This window comes from Xiphophorus couchianus, chromosome 24, assembly GCF_001444195.1.
Source record: "Xiphophorus couchianus chromosome 24, X_couchianus-1.0, whole genome shotgun sequence".
NCBI classification, from domain to species: Eukaryota; Metazoa; Chordata; class Actinopteri; order Cyprinodontiformes; family Poeciliidae; genus Xiphophorus; species Xiphophorus couchianus.
In genome coordinates this window covers 9253477-9270726 of record NC_040251.1, presented here as the reverse complement: position 1 = coordinate 9270726, position 17250 = coordinate 9253477, and the positions used below count along the sequence as shown (strand labels likewise).

General features: G+C 35.4%; 1 protein-coding gene and 1 long non-coding RNA gene across 2 annotated transcripts; one reads left to right on the top strand and one right to left on the bottom strand.

Annotated features, from left to right (window-relative positions):
* Positions 1–2182: 2182 nt before the first annotated feature.
* camk1gb (calcium/calmodulin-dependent protein kinase IGb) lies at positions 2183–14081 on the top strand. The gene is made up of 13 exons (XM_028010178.1): positions 2183–2351; positions 4055–4157; positions 7780–7905; positions 7991–8065; positions 8154–8292; positions 8865–8988; positions 9074–9149; positions 10055–10167; positions 10262–10340; positions 10428–10515; positions 11731–12080; positions 12748–12843; positions 13442–14081. The coding sequence occupies exons 2-12, from the start codon at positions 4072–4074 to the stop codon at positions 12803–12805; spliced, it is 1314 nt and encodes a 437-aa protein (XP_027865979.1). The 5' UTR covers positions 2183–2351; positions 4055–4071; the 3' UTR covers positions 12806–12843; positions 13442–14081.
* On the bottom strand, positions 13441–15312 carry LOC114140402 (uncharacterized). Its single transcript, XR_003594569.1, has 2 exons — positions 15150–15312; positions 13441–13774 (listed from the first exon to the last, which is right to left on the bottom strand). It is a non-coding gene; the product is annotated as an uncharacterized LOC114140402 (long non-coding RNA).
* Positions 15313–17250: the final 1938 nt, after the last annotated feature.

The following is a 17250-nucleotide window of genomic DNA, read 5'->3' as shown; positions in this document are numbered from 1 at the left end:
TCCCTGGTCTAAAAGAAATCTGCTGGGTTCACTGTGAATAATCTCAGTTTCCAATAAAGAGATTAGAAATAACCTCTTAATTGTTCCCAGTCTGAACATTTATGAGTCTGATAAATGCTCAGACTGTTCGCAGTCTGAGCATTTATCAGGTCACTGCTGATAAATTTCCATCTAGCTGCAACATTACCTCATGTCTTATATGGAAAACATAAGAGCAGACTTATGTTATTGCTTCTGAATTTCAGAATTTTACATAAACTTTATTGTTTTATCATGTGGTAAAATTAAAACCAAAAGAGAGCACAGTTTGTATTTACCACTAACCATAGCAGCACATCTACATGTACCCAGGATCTCTCTTCTCAGATGCATTATTTAATTTAAGCTCAATAAAGACTTATTGTATTTTGCACAGACAGTGCTAATGTTTACCAGCTGTAATTACGTGACCAGAGGGGGCCATCTGCATGGTCTGCACAACATGTCCTCTGTCCCCGCTGCACGCCTGTTCGTACAGCAAGTGACAAGAGCGCCTGATGCAGATTAAAACATAAGCCTGTTAAAGGTTACCCTGAAGTCGAGTGGTGTGCAGCATACCGCAATAATCCAAAGCCCTGCAGCTAAAGGACGCCTGCTGACCTAAATTTACATTTTCATTATCTGTGAAAGTGATGTCAAACCCAGAGTTTGAGAAGGAACTGTTTGTACCCATATAATAATGGATCTGATTCCTCTAGGACGGTAAAATTAAAAAGTAGAATCCAAAAAATTACTCAAAATTCTACCACAGAACCAGAGGTGGACAGAGTACCCAGAAATTGTACTCAAGTAAGAGTAGCACTGCTTAAACATATGTATAATTTAAGTATTTATAATTTTACTTTTATACTCAAGTAAAAGTAAAAATTGCCATCCAAGAAATACTCAAGAAAGAGTAAAAAAGTATTTGGTAAAAGGACTACTCAAGTCCTGAGTAACTAATCAAATTATCAATCATTTAATATTTAAATATTACATCATCAGATGGATCAAAATATAAAGAAAAGTGGAAATTTTGGTACTGAAGGACCAAAATAACAATAATTCATATAAGTAACCAAAAAAATTACCAAATGAGGCAACCAAATTAGTTTTTTTTTCAATATAAAACTTATGAAACTTTAACAAAAACTGCAGGTGTGTGTCTGTTTCTGGTGAATTTTTGGCTAAAACATATTTGCTCCCCAACGCAACGTTTACACCTGAAGATGGCTGCTAACAGATGTGCAATTATACAACCATACATCTTTGAAAAGCAATAGTAGAACCTCCTGCACAACCAACAAGAATGCAGCAAGCAGTTTCTGGATTGCAAGTCAAGGACAAAACACTTGTTTTTACTGAAGTCACTGTACGGTGCATGCAGCAGTAAAACCAGCTGATGAAACGTGTTGGAGCTCTGCTTGGGTTGCTAGGTAACAGGCAGGGCTTGGCTGTAACTTAACAATCAGGAAGTTTTTGAAATGGCTCATAGTTCTGCTTTTGAATGTATAGAATTTTAGCTCACCTCTCTCGCGCCCTACAGCTTCACCCATTCAGAAGACTTTGTTGTGAATACTAAGGCTAGTTCTCTAAGGCTAGTTAGCATAATAATAATAATAATAATAATAATAATAATAATAATAATAATACATTTTATTTCAAAGGCGCCTTTCTGGCACTCAAGGACACCGTACAAAGAGCATAGCCTCCGATGGGAGCGGAAAAACAGTTTTCCTGTAATGATGAGTTGTTTCTCCCCTTTTACCACATTCAGCAGGTTCATGAGGTTGATTGAAAGCGCTAAGCCCCGCCTCCTGGCTCTGATTGGTTGTTTTTTGTTGAAAGGTGCAGTTCTTCAATAGCAGCCCAGAGAGAGGATGGAGGATATCGATCGACAGATTGTCTGTCAAATATTTTACTGTCATGTGGTGTAAAATGTAAAAAAAAAGAAAAAATAAGTTTTTTTTACCGTATCTTTAAATATTAAAACGTACCTGACCAATGTCGCTTTATACTCTATTTAATAATTAAGCTATTTGTGTAAAATTCCCAACTCTTCAAAAATATCGTGACGTTTATACTATTATTATTTTTATTCTCCATTTGCTGCAGGGCTGTTCCGCTGCTGCAGGCAGATGAATGATGCGGCTGCAGGTGATCCGCTCCCAGTCTGAATGAGAAGCCCCGCCCCATCCGGGTTCTGTCCACTGGGACGCAATAATCCCCAACGTGACAACGGCTATTTGAGCGCTGCTGCACTCGGTAATCTGTCCAGACCCGCTGAGTTTTTGGTAGGAGATTCACAGCTGTTTACCCTGCAGAGCATCTCGGTGAGTCTCAGCTGTTTGATGCCTCATTTGTATTATTCGAACAGCTTGTTTAGATTGATAATTGACAATATCTTTTATTTATTGTTGTGCTTTTTTTCTTTTTTCTATTATGGGTTCAAACCTGGGCTGAATGTCTGATGATTCATTTGTGTCGCAGAGATTTTTTTTTTTTTTCCGCGGATGCTGCAGCCTCTTCGGCTCCTCTGTTGGTGCATGAATGCATCATCCAGTCTCAGATAGCAGAGAGTATTTTCTCTCTTCTGTCACGACAGAATGACAGCAACAGAAATTAAACGGGGGGATAAATTATCTCTTTTTAAAACCGCAACTTGTTGCATGTTTTTGACTTTTAGAAATCACTTTTGTTTCCCTGGTTTTGTTGGTTTTGCTGCAGCGTCTGCAGTCATGTAAGGAAATGAAAACAGAATCTGCTCTAAAACTCTCATTAATTTCAACGTTAAAGTTTAATACATTTAACTGAACTTATCGAGACACTCCATAAGAAGAAACTATTTTTCATTAATACATTCTGGAGCCGGTTTTTGGAGCATCTCACTCAGTGTAAGGTTGATCCAAATGCCCTCTGTTTCTTTGTATGCCATCTTTGCCTTTATAAACAGGTAGTACCATTATAAAATATAAATCTGTGCAGTGCAACCAGTTATTTAGATAATTTATTTTATTTATTTTTTGTTTGTTTTCATTTTGTTCTATTAGTGTCAGTATAAGCGGTGGGGGTTTTTTGTCAGTAATCTGTTAAATATATATATTCTCCTTTCAATATCGTCACCTTCCTAAAATAATAGTCTACGTATTTTTTTGTTGAAAGGGATTTATTTTATTTTTTATTTAATTTTTTGTTTGCCTAAATTAAGGAAGAGGTGGCGTTTTTGTTTGTTTGTTTGTTTCTTATTAAACCAAAACACTTCTGGCAAAAAAAATATATATATATATATTTATTTGTTTATTTATTTCAGGCAGACAATAAAAAGTAAAAACAAAATAAAACAAATCATGCCAACTGACATGCAATTTTACACGACTTGTTCAAACAGAAACAGGTAGAAGATACAATATCTTATGACTTTCTGCCCCTCCAAAATGACTTAGGTTATTAATTTTAGGGCGGTGATGATATGTTTCATTAGGCCTTAAGATATTTCCAGGTGTCACCTGTGAGACGGTCAGGTCTCCAGATCAGGAGTTTCTAATCCCTTATATAAGAGGAAAGAGGACAAGAAACCAAAGTGGGTAACCTGCTCATTAAAAGTTCTCCTAATCCTTCTTGGAACCTCCAGTTTTAATGGCTTCTCCCCGAACTCGGTTTTAATCCTTCCAGGTCTTGATCTGGTTATTTCCTCAGGATCTGATTATATTCTCATCATTCGGTTTTACTGTATTCCCTTTGTGAAGTTGATGCGCAGATGTGAGCTGAATAAACTGGCTTCTGATCAGATTATTGGGCGAACCTTTAGTCTGCTGCTGTCAGACAGTCTGAGCTGTGCGGCAGACGCATCAACCTTCACAACTGCTTCGTCATGCCTGCAGTAATCCCACATGACTGTCTGGACGTATGATTATTATATCACGGTGGATGAGTCGGCGCGCTGAGCAGGCGTCGCCTCCCAGGCAGCACTTTGACATCCGCGGAGCTTCGGTGTGCGCTGACCTCTCGGCTTGTGTCTCCTGTTTCCCTCTGAAAGAAATCCCAGCTGCAGACATGGGGCGCCAGGAGGGCGACTACGCGTGGAAGAAGAACACGGAAAACATCCAGGAGATTTTTGAATTCATAGAAGAGTTGGGATCGTAAGTACTTCGCTCATCTGTCTGTCACTTGTTGTTTGAAATGTTCCGCACAGCTGGAGGTGGAGCAGATTAGTGGTTTGATTGGATTGACCTAAGGAGGCCTGCTTTGTTAATGTTTTAGTTTCCTGATGGAGTCTGTCTGATGAGGCAGAGACAAAGTTCATTCACTAAATCTCGGACCTGTCTATTGGCATTTTTCTTAAAAAATTAGTTAAAAAAAAGAACGGAGATGTGCCGCTCAAACAATCTTTCTTTTCATAAAGAAAATTTAAAGTTTCAAATGTCTCATATTAGTAAAAATTAGGGGCAAAATTTACATTTTCATTCATGAATAAAACAGAAAATGCAGCTTGAGCATGAAAAATAAATTTACAACTCATGAAAAAATTAAGTGACCACTTTAAATTATCAGTTTATCTGATTTCACTCTTTATATGAACTACTGACAACACATCTCTGAAATCCCAAGCAAAAATTTAGCATTAATTTCCAGAACATGAGAAAGAGTCACAATAACAAAAAAGATGCTTTCTGACCTCAAATAATGTCAAGAAAACGAGTCCATATTCATTTAGGAACAATAATGCTAATGTTTTAACTCAGGAAGAGTTCAGAAATCAACACATTTGGTGGAATAACCAAGAGGTTTTCAATGGGTTTTCAGTGCAGTGGTCTCTTCATTTTTTCCAAATAATATTTTAGATAATCTTTTCTGTATGTTCCACATGTTACCTGAACAAAAGTGCCTATTTTTTAAAAACTTTTTGTCAAATTCTCATCTCCATAAATGATCCTAAATGTGAAAAACTGACCTTTAAAAAAATATTTATGTAAATGTGAACATATTAGATGCTCCTGACACGAACAGTGGTTTTCTAATCAGTGTGTGGGGATAGGAAATATAAATTCAATATATATATATGTACATATACATATATATATATGAAATAAGACACTAAAACAGACTAAAATATAAAGCATTAGTTGTAATTCCTCCTGCTGAAGTCATTACTCTGTAACTTGTTGCTCCACTCTGTGCAGACGGTTCTTAATCTCATCTGCTGGCCTGATTTCTTTCCCATCAGAGGTGATAATCAGCAAGTTGAGCATCTTAAAAAACAACAGATATAAAAAAAATCTGATGTGCTGCCAAACTGAAAACGCAGTCTTGTAGAGAACGCTGTCGAGGGATTTTGAGCTGCGAGGATCAGCAGTGATTAGTCTGTGTTTTCCCTGGTGGGAATAGTGTGTGGCTCAGTTAGTCAAAAGCAATTACGTTTATTTCCCTGAACAGCTTGAAAAACAGGCTCAGGGTTTTGGTTATGTGGGCGAAGATTTATGGAAACCATAACGTGCTAAACGTTTTTTCATTGGTTTGCTAAGAAGAGGCACCAAAATCGTCTCTTTGTAAGTTCACTTTCATTCGAGTGGTTGACCCATTTTCAAGAGAAATGTAGCTTCCTTCACTATAATGTCATGAAAATCCATCAGAATTTAAAAAGAAATAAAGCACATTCTTAATGGATTAAGCTTAATTAACAATAGATAATTTTATTTTGACAGTTTGCTGAGAAAAAAAGAGAAATTGTTTAAATTGTTAATATAAAATTTATTAGTTGCAAATGATGGAGCAGTCAAAAAGAAAATGTTTGGCATGAATAAATAAACAGCAAATTACAGCAAACTTTTTTTATATATAGATGTGGTGACGGGTAAACAAAAAATAACATCAGTTTTATAATAAATTATATTGTCAGCATCCAGAAATAATGGCCCAAACCATTTATTTATTAATTTTTTTGCCAAAAGTTATATATTTTGCCTAAATCATCTTTTGGCAAAAAAAATTACTCTAGGAAGATGATGACATCAAAATGCACCAAAAACCTGTGGACAAAAAAATTTCTAAAATACGGTTTGCTTATCATTGTGAGATTTGACTATCCTAAGTCTCTGTTTTCTTTTTGTTTTATTTAAAAAATATTATATAGATTGTAAAAATGTTTAAGTGTATCAAGATGCTTCTGACTTTGCTTTTTTGGGTGTTATTTGTGAATAAAAATAAATATGACATACATTTATTCGACTAAAAAATATCAAATCCTGCTATTGTACTAAAGGAAGTGTGGACTCTCTTGAGAGCCAGCTTGATGAAGATGTTCTTATTTATTTTGTCTCTAATAGTGCCTGAATATTTCTAGCTTTACCACTTGGTAATAAAAAACAAACCGGGTCATAAAACTACAAGCAACTTCAGCCCAGATCAGCTGTGACCTTTTATTTTTTTCGTCTATATGAAAAGTGTGTCACCTCCTGGGCAGATGGCGGCTTTATGATATCCTGTCTGCCTGAAAACCTTGACACCTGTCCGTGACCCGGTCCGCTCAGCGTCTGCTCCTTAAGACGCCCCGCCGCCGCACATGCTCACCGTCTGACCTCTGGAGCCCTCAGCTGGCCACGGTTTCCGTTGCGTCAGGGATAAACGCTCTAATCCACCTGGAGGAACAACTATTCCCAGACTGCAGCTGAAGATAGCATGGGAACAGAACACAATAACAGGCTTCTGGCATGCGAATAGTTAAGCTGCAGAGTTGATCAGATCTTAATCTTATGATAACGCTATTTTTTATTAGCTCCAAGAAACTCAAATCTGGACATTTTTATTCCAAGAAGAGGCATTAAGGAGAATAAATGAAAAATTTCCTGTTTTTGTAACACAAAAAACCTACAAATAAATTGGTTATTCAATCAAATATCTTGAAACTACGGGATTTGGTTAATTTAAAAATTGTATTATGTTTACATTATTATCAATTAATTTACAAAGGTTTTTTTTGTATTTTGTCTTTTGAAACTAAAACTGTGTGAACTACTTTAAAGCAAATGTGCATTTCAGTGAATTATGGAGTAAAATTCTGGAATAGTTTGGAAAAGGACTTGAAAAAATTCTCTACTTTAAATGAATCCAAAATACTTTTTAGGAAAAAAAGTATTTATTGTTTCCAATTTATATTCTTGATTTAATGTATGCAGCAAAAAAAATTTATTTTAAATTATTAAAAAATGTTTTTCTTCTTCCTACTCTCTTTTCACTCATCTAGAGTAAATTTAATAACAGAAAGAGTTTGTATATGATGAAATTTGTTAAATTGAGTGAATAAACCTATTGATTGATTATTGATATGTTAAACTGTAAATAACTGCTGCAGTGTTTTACAAAGCTTATCACATTTAGTCATGTTTACCACCACAACCAACCACAAATTTAAAAAAAAATAAAATACTTTTTTTCATTTCTCAAATATGCACTGCCTTTAGTTGGTCTGTCACAAAAAATCTAGGTTAAATTTTGTAAGGAACTAAAGATTTAGTTGCCTGGTTAAAGAGTTTTTTATTTCATTTTCAAAAGTAAAAAAGATTTTCTATTGACTCATCTGAAGCTGCTGATGCATTAAATTATCACAACCTACAAATGAATGTGTTTGATTAACTTTCAAAATGTGAAAAAGCTCCTAGCAGACAAACAGGAAAGCAGGTTAATGATTATGTGACTATCTCATAAAGGAATAACTCATTTCCTCCACCGCTGATTGTCTTAAAGTCATTTGTGTGTCATCAACAGAGGCGCGTTCTCTGAGGTCTACATGGTGAGAGAGCGGAAGACCGGGAAGACGTTCGCCATGAAGTGTGTGAAGAAGAAAAAGAAGAGGGACATCAACCTGGAGAACGAGATTGCTGTGCTGAGAAAGTAATTACTGTTTGATTAACCCATTCCTCGGCTGGAATAGAGTTAAAAAGGTCTCATAAAATCCTGTTTGTGTTTTTTCAAACAGAATCCAACATGACAATGTTGTAGGGATGGAAGATCTCTACGAAAGTCGGACGCATTACTACATCATCATGCATCTGTGAGTTTTCTGTTTTGCGTGAGAATCCAATCAGAGCCGCTAATGATGGGGATGGTTGAATTTTACCGGTGTGGATTTTCTGTTTCAGGGTTTCGGGCGGTGAGCTGTTCGACCGTATTCTGGACCGCGGCGTTTATTCAGAGAAGGACGCCAGCAGGGTGATCCAGCAGGTTCTGGAAGCCGTCAGCTTCCTGCATCAAAACGGCATCGTGCATCGAGACCTCAAGGTGAAAAATCACAGTCATATTTTATTCCCCTTTTAATACAATAAACCAGAGTTGGGCTGTAACTTTTTGTTTGTTTTTTTAATTTACTTTTGTGAGTTTTTTTTTCCTATGCTGTACTTTTTACTTTTATTTGAGTAACTTTATCATAAAGTATTTCTACTCTTACTTGAGTAAAGTTTCTGGATTTTCTACCCACTGAATGAAAAACAAACTTATTTAACCAAAGATTCACCTCACACCTGAAGTTTTGATTGAAAGAAAGTGTTTTGGAAACATTTTCTTTTGCCTGATTTTGTTTTATTTTCTTACTTATATGAATTATTGATATATTGGTCCTTAAAATACCACAATTTCCACTTTACTTTATATTTTGGTCCACCTGATGATGCAATTTTTAAATATTAAATGATTGATAATTTGACTTTTTACCAAATACTTGTTGATTAGTCGATTAATCATCAGAATTATCATAAATAAATATCATAAATAATCCTTTGTTGCAGCTCTAATCAGCCTTATAGCTACTTTAGGATGTTGGGATGAACTGATTTTGTGTGTTGGTTCCCTCACAGCCAGAGAACATCCTCTATTACAGCCAGGACGAAGACTCCAAGATCATGATCAGTGACTTCGGCCTGTCAAAGATGGCCGAAAACGGCATCATGTCCACAGCGTGCGGCACCCCAGGTTACGTAGGTAAGGAAACGCTCTATAGAAAATGATCAGATACTAGAAATGTGACACAATATAAATTATTTCAACCTTTTCTTTTCTCTCTCAGCTCCTGAAGTTTTAGCACAGAAGCCCTACAGCAAGGCAGTCGACTGCTGGTCCATTGGAGTAATCACATACATCCTGTAAGCATCCATTCAAAATCGATTTTCACATTAAAGGCTGCTTGATGCATCTGGGATCTATTTTTCTAAATACTAAAAGTATTTATTGATTGATGAAGAATGCCTTTAGGAGGCAAGAATATGCAAATACAACAAACATATGTTAATAGTAGGTGAACTATAGCACCCCCTAGTGGAAATATACCTTCATACAGCCGATATGCGGATTTAAATGGTAAAATTAGGAACACTGATCAACATATTTTATATGTATTTATCAGAGCTGAGTAGTAACTAATTACATTTACTCAATTACATTTAATTTAGTAACTGTTTTGAAAAAATTTTTACTTTTAGGAGTATTTTTTTACTATTAAGTATTGTTACTGTTACTTGAGTTACATTTCTGGATTCTCCACCGTCTGAATGAAAAACAAACATGTTTTAACGAAAAATTCACCTGAAACAAACACACACAGCTTTTGACAAAGTTTCAGAAGTTTTTTATTGAAAGAAACTAATTTGGAAATTTTATTATTTGCAAGATTTTGTTATTTTCTTTGTTACTTACATGAATCATTGTAATTAAAATACAAAAACTTTCACTTAACTTTATATTTTGGTCCATCTGGTTATGTAATTTTTAAATATTAAATGAGTAGACTTTTCACTAAATACTTTTTTTACTCTTACTTGAGTAATTTCCTAGATGGATACTTTTTACTTTTACTCGAGTAAAAATACATTGAAGTAGTGCTACTCCCACTTGTGTATAGTTTTTGAGTATTGCTTGTTTCACAAATTGATGACTTTCTATGATGTATAACACTTTTAATCTATTTGTTGCTGAAAGATGATATACAAATAAACTTAAATTAAATTGAAAACATTCAGTTAAATAACTAAATGCCCATTTTTCATTGCAGACTCTGTGGTTATCCTCCTTTTTATGAAGAAAGTGAGACAAGACTCTTTTCCAAGATCATGAAGGCTCAGTATGAGTTTGACTCACCATTTTGGGATAACATATCTGAATCTGGTAATTACTTTCCCTTTTCATGCACACAACTCTCTCTTAATAGTGTTTTTTTGTTGTTTTTCCAATAAAGTAAGTGTCCCATTTTCCTCTGCAGCCAAGGATTTCATCCGTAATATGATGCAGAAGAACCCCAGCATGCGCTACACCACAGAGCAGGCTCTCAGACACCCCTGGTGAGTTGCACTCACCTGTTTCAGGTAATGGCCTAATCTCCATCTTGGAATAAATCTAAGCTTTCCATTGCGTTTTCCGTTCTCCAGGATAATCGGAAAGACGGCTCGGAGCCAAGACATCTACTACTCCGTCAGCTCTCAGATCCAGAAGAACTTCGCCCAGTCCAAGTGGAAGGTCAGTTCGCTCCCATTTCCTGGATTTAATGTGATGTAACCTGAAGTTGCAGTTTGGAGTCCATTAATCAGGTGTGCACCTAAATCCTTCCCGATTAAGGTCAGTTAAATAAGATGGGCTTATGGAAAAGTCACTAAATGACGATGAGGTACCAAACCAAATCGGATTGGTCCCCAATAGAAATTAGCTTAAAACATCTGCCAAGTTTATTTGTGTCGCACATTTCAGTTCATCATTAAAACATCACCAACTACAACATTTTAATTTGTCAAAATTAAGAAAATACACATAAAATATGTAGATTATTGTTCTCTAGACAGGTTGCAAAATAGTGGGTTTTTTTTACATTAGTTGAATATTGACAAAGTTTTGCGTACATTCGTAATAGAAACGCAGCTAATGTTCCGCTAACGTAGAAAATCTTTTCAATTTCTTTTTTTCCATTAAATAAGAAATGCAAGTAAAGTCACATGTCATTAAAAACATGTCATGAGCCTCCAACTGCTACTTCCTGTTGTCTTCTACTTCCTGGTTTATTGATCATACGACTCATGTAATGTGAAAAAAGTGTTTTCATTGCAAAATAAACCAATTTTGAAACAGTCAAAAAAAAGAATACGTCATAAAGCAAATTAAATCCCAAATGTCAAAATATATAGTCAGTGCAGCTAGCGTAACGACTTTTGGGGAGGAGTAAATTCACGCCAAAAAATTAGGACATTTTAAATGCAGAAAATTTACTAGAAAAAAACTTAGAAATGTTGAGATTAATCTCATAAATTAAAAAAAAAATAAATGGAACTTTGACTTTCATAAGTTTAACATTTGCTAGAAAAAAATTTACATTTTCCAAAAGTCAAAAATTTTCAGATTTTGAAACTCCAAGAATAAAAAAATCCATATTTTTTTCCTAAAAACTTATGAGATTAATCTTAGAAATGTGAGTATTTCTCCAGAAACTTTTCCACTTTTCAAGCTCAGATTTATTTTTGTTTTTTCAAGAAAATATCTATTAACCCAATTTTTTTTTTTCAATCTTTTTTGACTTTTCAGATTCAGTATTTTTATCTTGCTTTGTGTAAAAAAAAAACAACAAAAAAAACAATGCATTTTAATTGCGTAGTTAATGGAAATTGGGGTGATGTGCTCCTATCTTTCTGGCTTTAATGAAAAACCAGGAAGCTTGACGCCTGTTTTTCCTTGCTCTCCATACAGCAAGCCTTCAACGCCGCTGTGGCCATCAATCACATGAAGAAGCTGCAGCTGGCGCACACAGAGCTGGCCCTGCGGCAGGCCAGCGTCCCAGACATCAAAGTGATTGATGTGTCTTCGCCAACAAAGAGTCGCAAACATCCGGATCCGGAAAAACCAGAGGCCAAGAAGGAAGACATCAACGGCAACATAAGCGAGACGCAGCACATGTCTCTGCCCCCGAGCCACGTTGATCTGAAGAACCACTTCCACCCACTGAAGGCCAGTCAGAGCCAGAACGCCGCACAGCACGCGCCCACCATGGCCGAGCAGGGGAAGCACGTGTACCACTCAGAGCCCGCCAACCTGAACGGGTAGGCGTCAGAATCCACTCATGAATCTGGACTGTGTGACAGATGCAAACATCTACAAAAAAATAGCAGGTGTACATTTATGCCAAAAAAAATCTCAGAAATATTCTAGAAAAACTTGGAAATTTCTTAGTTTGAAAAGTTGAAAATTTGCTACAGGAAACTCTGAAATTTTAGATTAATATCTAAAATGTACTAGATAAAAAAAAAAGACATTTCCGAGTTTATAAAGTCAAACATTTGCTAGAAAGATTATCAGACATTTTCATGAAAAACACTTGGAAATTTCCGAGCTGCAAAGGCTTTAATTTGGTAGAAAAAACTCAGAAACATTTTGATTCTGACCCTCAAAATTTTTTTTAATACATTTTAGTTATTTCAAGAAGAGCTTGAAAAGTCAAAAATTTGTGTTGAACATTCTCGACTTTTGAAATTTCCATGTTTTTTCTAAAAATATTAACACCAAAATTTTAGAGTTTTTTCTAGCAAATTTGAAACTCTTCAAAAGCCAAATTTTTTTTTCTTTTTTCTGGAATATTTCTGAGATTCATCTCAAAATTTCTGAGTTGTTTTTGGCAGAAATTTACTCTTTTTTTAAAGTATTTTATCTGCATTGGTCTTAGACACATCTGATGTGCGATAACGTTTCTTTCTGCTTTCTTTTTTTTAGATATGCTAAAAACCAGAATGGGAAGACTGTACAGACCGGAGTTTGCTCTATCATGTGAAAGCTGGATGAAGTTTTAATGGGTTAAAACTTTTTTGGGTAAGTAGAAAATCAAATGCAATATAAATTATGTTGCACTCTTTCACATTTTGTCACTTTATATAATATAATATATTTTGTTAGTATTTTATGTGAAGAGTCCACACAAAGGCTATACTTAGCTCCTGGAAGCTGAGCCTCCACCCAAATTTAAAATCTCGGATCTCATTTGCTTTTTCCGCACCTTTGTAAATATATTTGAATTTTATTGGCTGGATCCAATTTCTTTGGGTTGTAAGTTCAAGTACAATTTGAGCTCTTGAAATGCTATCAGCTGCTCCCAGTTGTAAAAACAATGCATTGTTGCCATGGTTACACTTCATAACGGCTGCCTGAAAGTTAAAAAAAAGTAAAAGCAAAAACTCTTTCAGCTGCACAGCATCCAAAACCAAATGGAAAAATCACCCATTTTTTTGAAAACCAAAAGAAGACAAACAACACAGAGCAGAGTGAGCTGCTCTGTGATGATTTATTACATAAAATCCTGATAAAATACACAAATTTGAGGTTATAAAGTGACAAAATGTGCATGAATACTCATGCATCTCAGTTCCAGCTCATAGGAAAGATGAAACTCTTGTGTTTCTGCCCTCTGCAGGTCAGTGCTGCTGTTTTGACTCGGTGTGACGCCGTCTTGTGTCAGCAGCTCCTCTCTGCTCAGAGTCAGAGGAGGTTGACCCCCAGTGGACCCGACCGGTCCGCACCATCAGTCTGTGGGGCTTCTTGTCGGAAAGAGTGCCAATAAAAACTCAAAACACTCACATTAAACCTCCAAACATTTATCTAAGACACACATCTCCACATTACAGACGTTGGGTTTCAAAGGACAGGATGGTGGATTGGAAAAGAGAGTTCATGATCTTTTTACGGAAAGTCGACTTGATACCTTTCATGTTTGTTTGCAGCTTTTTTTCAAAGGATCATTTGAGATCTGAAAAGCACAGACAGGAAGGAGACGATAACCTTCACCCACTTTTGTAAATAAATAAAAACCCACATTGTAAATAAATCATTTCAAAGAAGTGCTCACAGCTTCTAGTAAGCAACACTGATGTAAATTTACTTCTTCATTCTTCCTGTAAATGTTTTTCTTTGCCTGCTCAAGTGAATAAATCACAGTAATTATGAATGTTGCAAGTATGATTAAAAATTGCCAATGCATAGCTCTTGCATGCCATCAGTGATTTAATACCTAAATGTTCATTAATTGCTTAGTAAAAACACACTTTGTAGTGTGATTTGTTTTTTTTTCTTCAGTTTGGTGCAGTTTTATTGATCTTGTTTGCAGTGTATTCTGAAGAAATCTGGTTGGCTCAGAAATAAAAACTAAATGTGAAATTTATGTAATTCATCTACTTGAACTCATGAGTCAATAAAATATTCATTTACCAAAAATGTTTCTCAAGTTTTCTGTTGCTTTTAATAGAGATATTTTTCAAAAATAACTATATAAATAAAAAAATATATATTAATAAAAATAAATAATAAAAAGAATTTAAAAATGTACATAGAAAAGATCAAATGAAATGTCTGAAATACTCTAATTCTGAGCTGTGGAAATTATTTTCAGCATTTTACTGACTAAAGTAAGCACTGATTAAAATGCTTAGAAAATTTTACTACATATAATTTGACCCAGGTATAATAAAGATTGTAAAATAGGCCAAAAAATGATAGAAAATCAACTCCTAATAAAATGAATAGAGAGGAGTGTTTGTTATATTGGGTATAAAAAGAGAGTCAGCAAGAATATTTTTAAAATGGGTAAAAAATAAAACTGGCTTAAAAAATACCTGAACTTTTTTATTAGAGCATTTATATGTGACTGACTGATCAAAACTGTAAATAAACTTTTTTTCTTGCTGTAGTTTTCTATTTTCAAAACCTCTTCATGCATATTCAAACATTTTCACCTTTGACCTGATTTAGTGTCTCCAATTAAACTAACCTGAAAGCCAATTAGCAGGCAACACTTCATTAGATCAGATTACATTTAAGCACCCAACACAGTTAGGATTAACAAGAGATTGTATTTAGAGCGGCAGGTTTCAAAACACGTGAATTACACTCAGCATAAAACACATTTTCAGAAGCTACAACAACAAAAAATCCCTAATTCAATGTATGTAACTATACCAACTATATTTTATACATTGTTCCTCTTGTCTGCATTTGGTCTATATCTAAAGAAAACTCTTGGATTAAAAACAAATCACCCTTTCATTTTTGAAATGCTGTAAATAAACATTCTAGTCAGGTTGTTAGTAATAATTTTTATTTAAAGCAGAATAAACAGGACATCCTACCCTTTTTCATCCAAACCCTCACTGAAAAGCCTCCTCACATCTGGACCCGTTTCCTCACCTCACCTAAAAGACCGGCTTGGTGAAGTCCAGTGGGAAGACAGACTGTCCATTCAAGCGCAGAAACGCAGCAAATTGGGGCAAAGGTCTCCAAACAGGCTCAACCTTTTCCCGGCAGCTGCCAACTCAAATGCCCAGAATCCAAAGTCACTTTGTATAGAGGAACATTTTGGACAACGTAATCACAGAGAGATTACCACAGCGTCTTTGGAAAGCCTCGTGTTTATTTAGCAAAAACAAACCAAAATGTGCAACATTACCAATACTCACATCAGGGTAACCATGGAAAAACATAAAAGAGATAAACTGGTGAAAGGTTATCCTTACATAGAAACAAAGTCCCAAATTTAAGTAGGAAATCAGGGAACTTTAATGGCTTTTGGTGTATAATTTCCTTCCTGATGGATGCTCGTACACTGTAAAAGCACAAAATCTTACAGGGTTTCTCAAAGAAAACTAGTTTTTGAGTTGAAAAATGTTTAAAGTTGGCAGGAAATTTGAAAATATCACTAGGTAATTATGTGTTACTCAAAGAATTATCAACAATACCTAAACACCAACTACAAAGTCTTTAAAAAAAAGGGCAAACATTAAAATAAATAAATAAACAATTCTTAGTCTGGTGGGAGTATAAGTTATACATTCTAGTATAACTAAGATAGTTAGTTATACTAGACCAAAAATACTTTTTAAGTTTTTGTGTTTTTGCAATCTACTACAGTGGTCCAGAAGTGCAAACCTTTAAAAACAACAATTTGAAAAACATAGTAACTGAAAAATACAACGACATAAACAAAACAGCAGAGATAAATCTCAGTGGGAAACCTGACACATCATTGATTGGACGATATAATTTGTCATTTTAAAACTGGAAATTATTCTTCTTTTAGTATTATTCTTTTTGTTTGTTTAGTTAGATAGATAGACCAATTACTTTGATATTCATTCAATATCAAAGTAGTTATTGGGGTATTATTTGTTCTGGATAGTTTTTTGTTTGCTTTTGATGATGTAGTGAGCATGGTGGACAGCTTGTGGATCGTTGATGAGGCAGTAGAGTCATAGCCTTTAAGATGATCTGAACAAAACAATATGGCAGTAAGAGTTTGCCCTGGAATTATTCGCCTCTGTTGTTGTGTCCTGCCTTGCCTGAAGGTGTTGGCAAGGCCCTTCTAATGTTGGTCCCCGACAGCAACAGCACGCAAAGAAAGCGAATGCACACATAAAGTTCTGTGCTTTTGCTTTCGACCATATCCTTAACAAATTTTGGAATGCTGCAAATGGGAAAGTATCCAACATGCTTCCCTAGAGATAGCAGATATACTCCTGCTTGGGTTTGAAGCAAGACATCCTGATCCCATGGTTTCATATTTAAAATCTGATGCAGTCAGGAAAGCAGTAAAGGTAAAAATCCAAGAGATTGCTACTATGGAGAGTAAATGCAGCCAGGTGAATGGACGTTGATGCTAATCCAAGAGTTACGCTGAGTTCATAGGCTAAAAAAATCCGAGATTGCTACTAAGGAAACTAAATGCAGCCAGGTGCATGGACATTTACGCTATTCCAGGAGTTCATAGGCTAGTCCCAATGTCTATGCACTTTGGATATTGATGGATATGAGATGTAATGGAAAATTTTATAATGTGCTCCTCAAACCTCTTCTGATTTAGGTATTTCTGCATGGTCTTATCATGAGATTGGTCAAGCTACTCTCAAGACTTATGCAGTGTCATATAACAGCAGGGGAGAGCTCCTTGATCCTTCAGACTATCTAAGTGTTACTTCCCCAACATGGAACTTATCTGCCCTCTTTAGCATGAAAGAACAACCCCCTATCCTTAACAATAGACAAATGGCAAAACCATCTGTGTTGGGCTCCACAGAATCCTGGTACATCACAATCAGGGATTCACACCTATAGTCCAATCAAGTCTCTCTTCTCTGACCGGAATCTATAAAAGGAAGTCAGATCCACTGTTAGTCAGAGCAACTCTTGACAGACTCCTTTGACTCTGTATTTCTGTTCTCACCTTGCAAGGTTTTA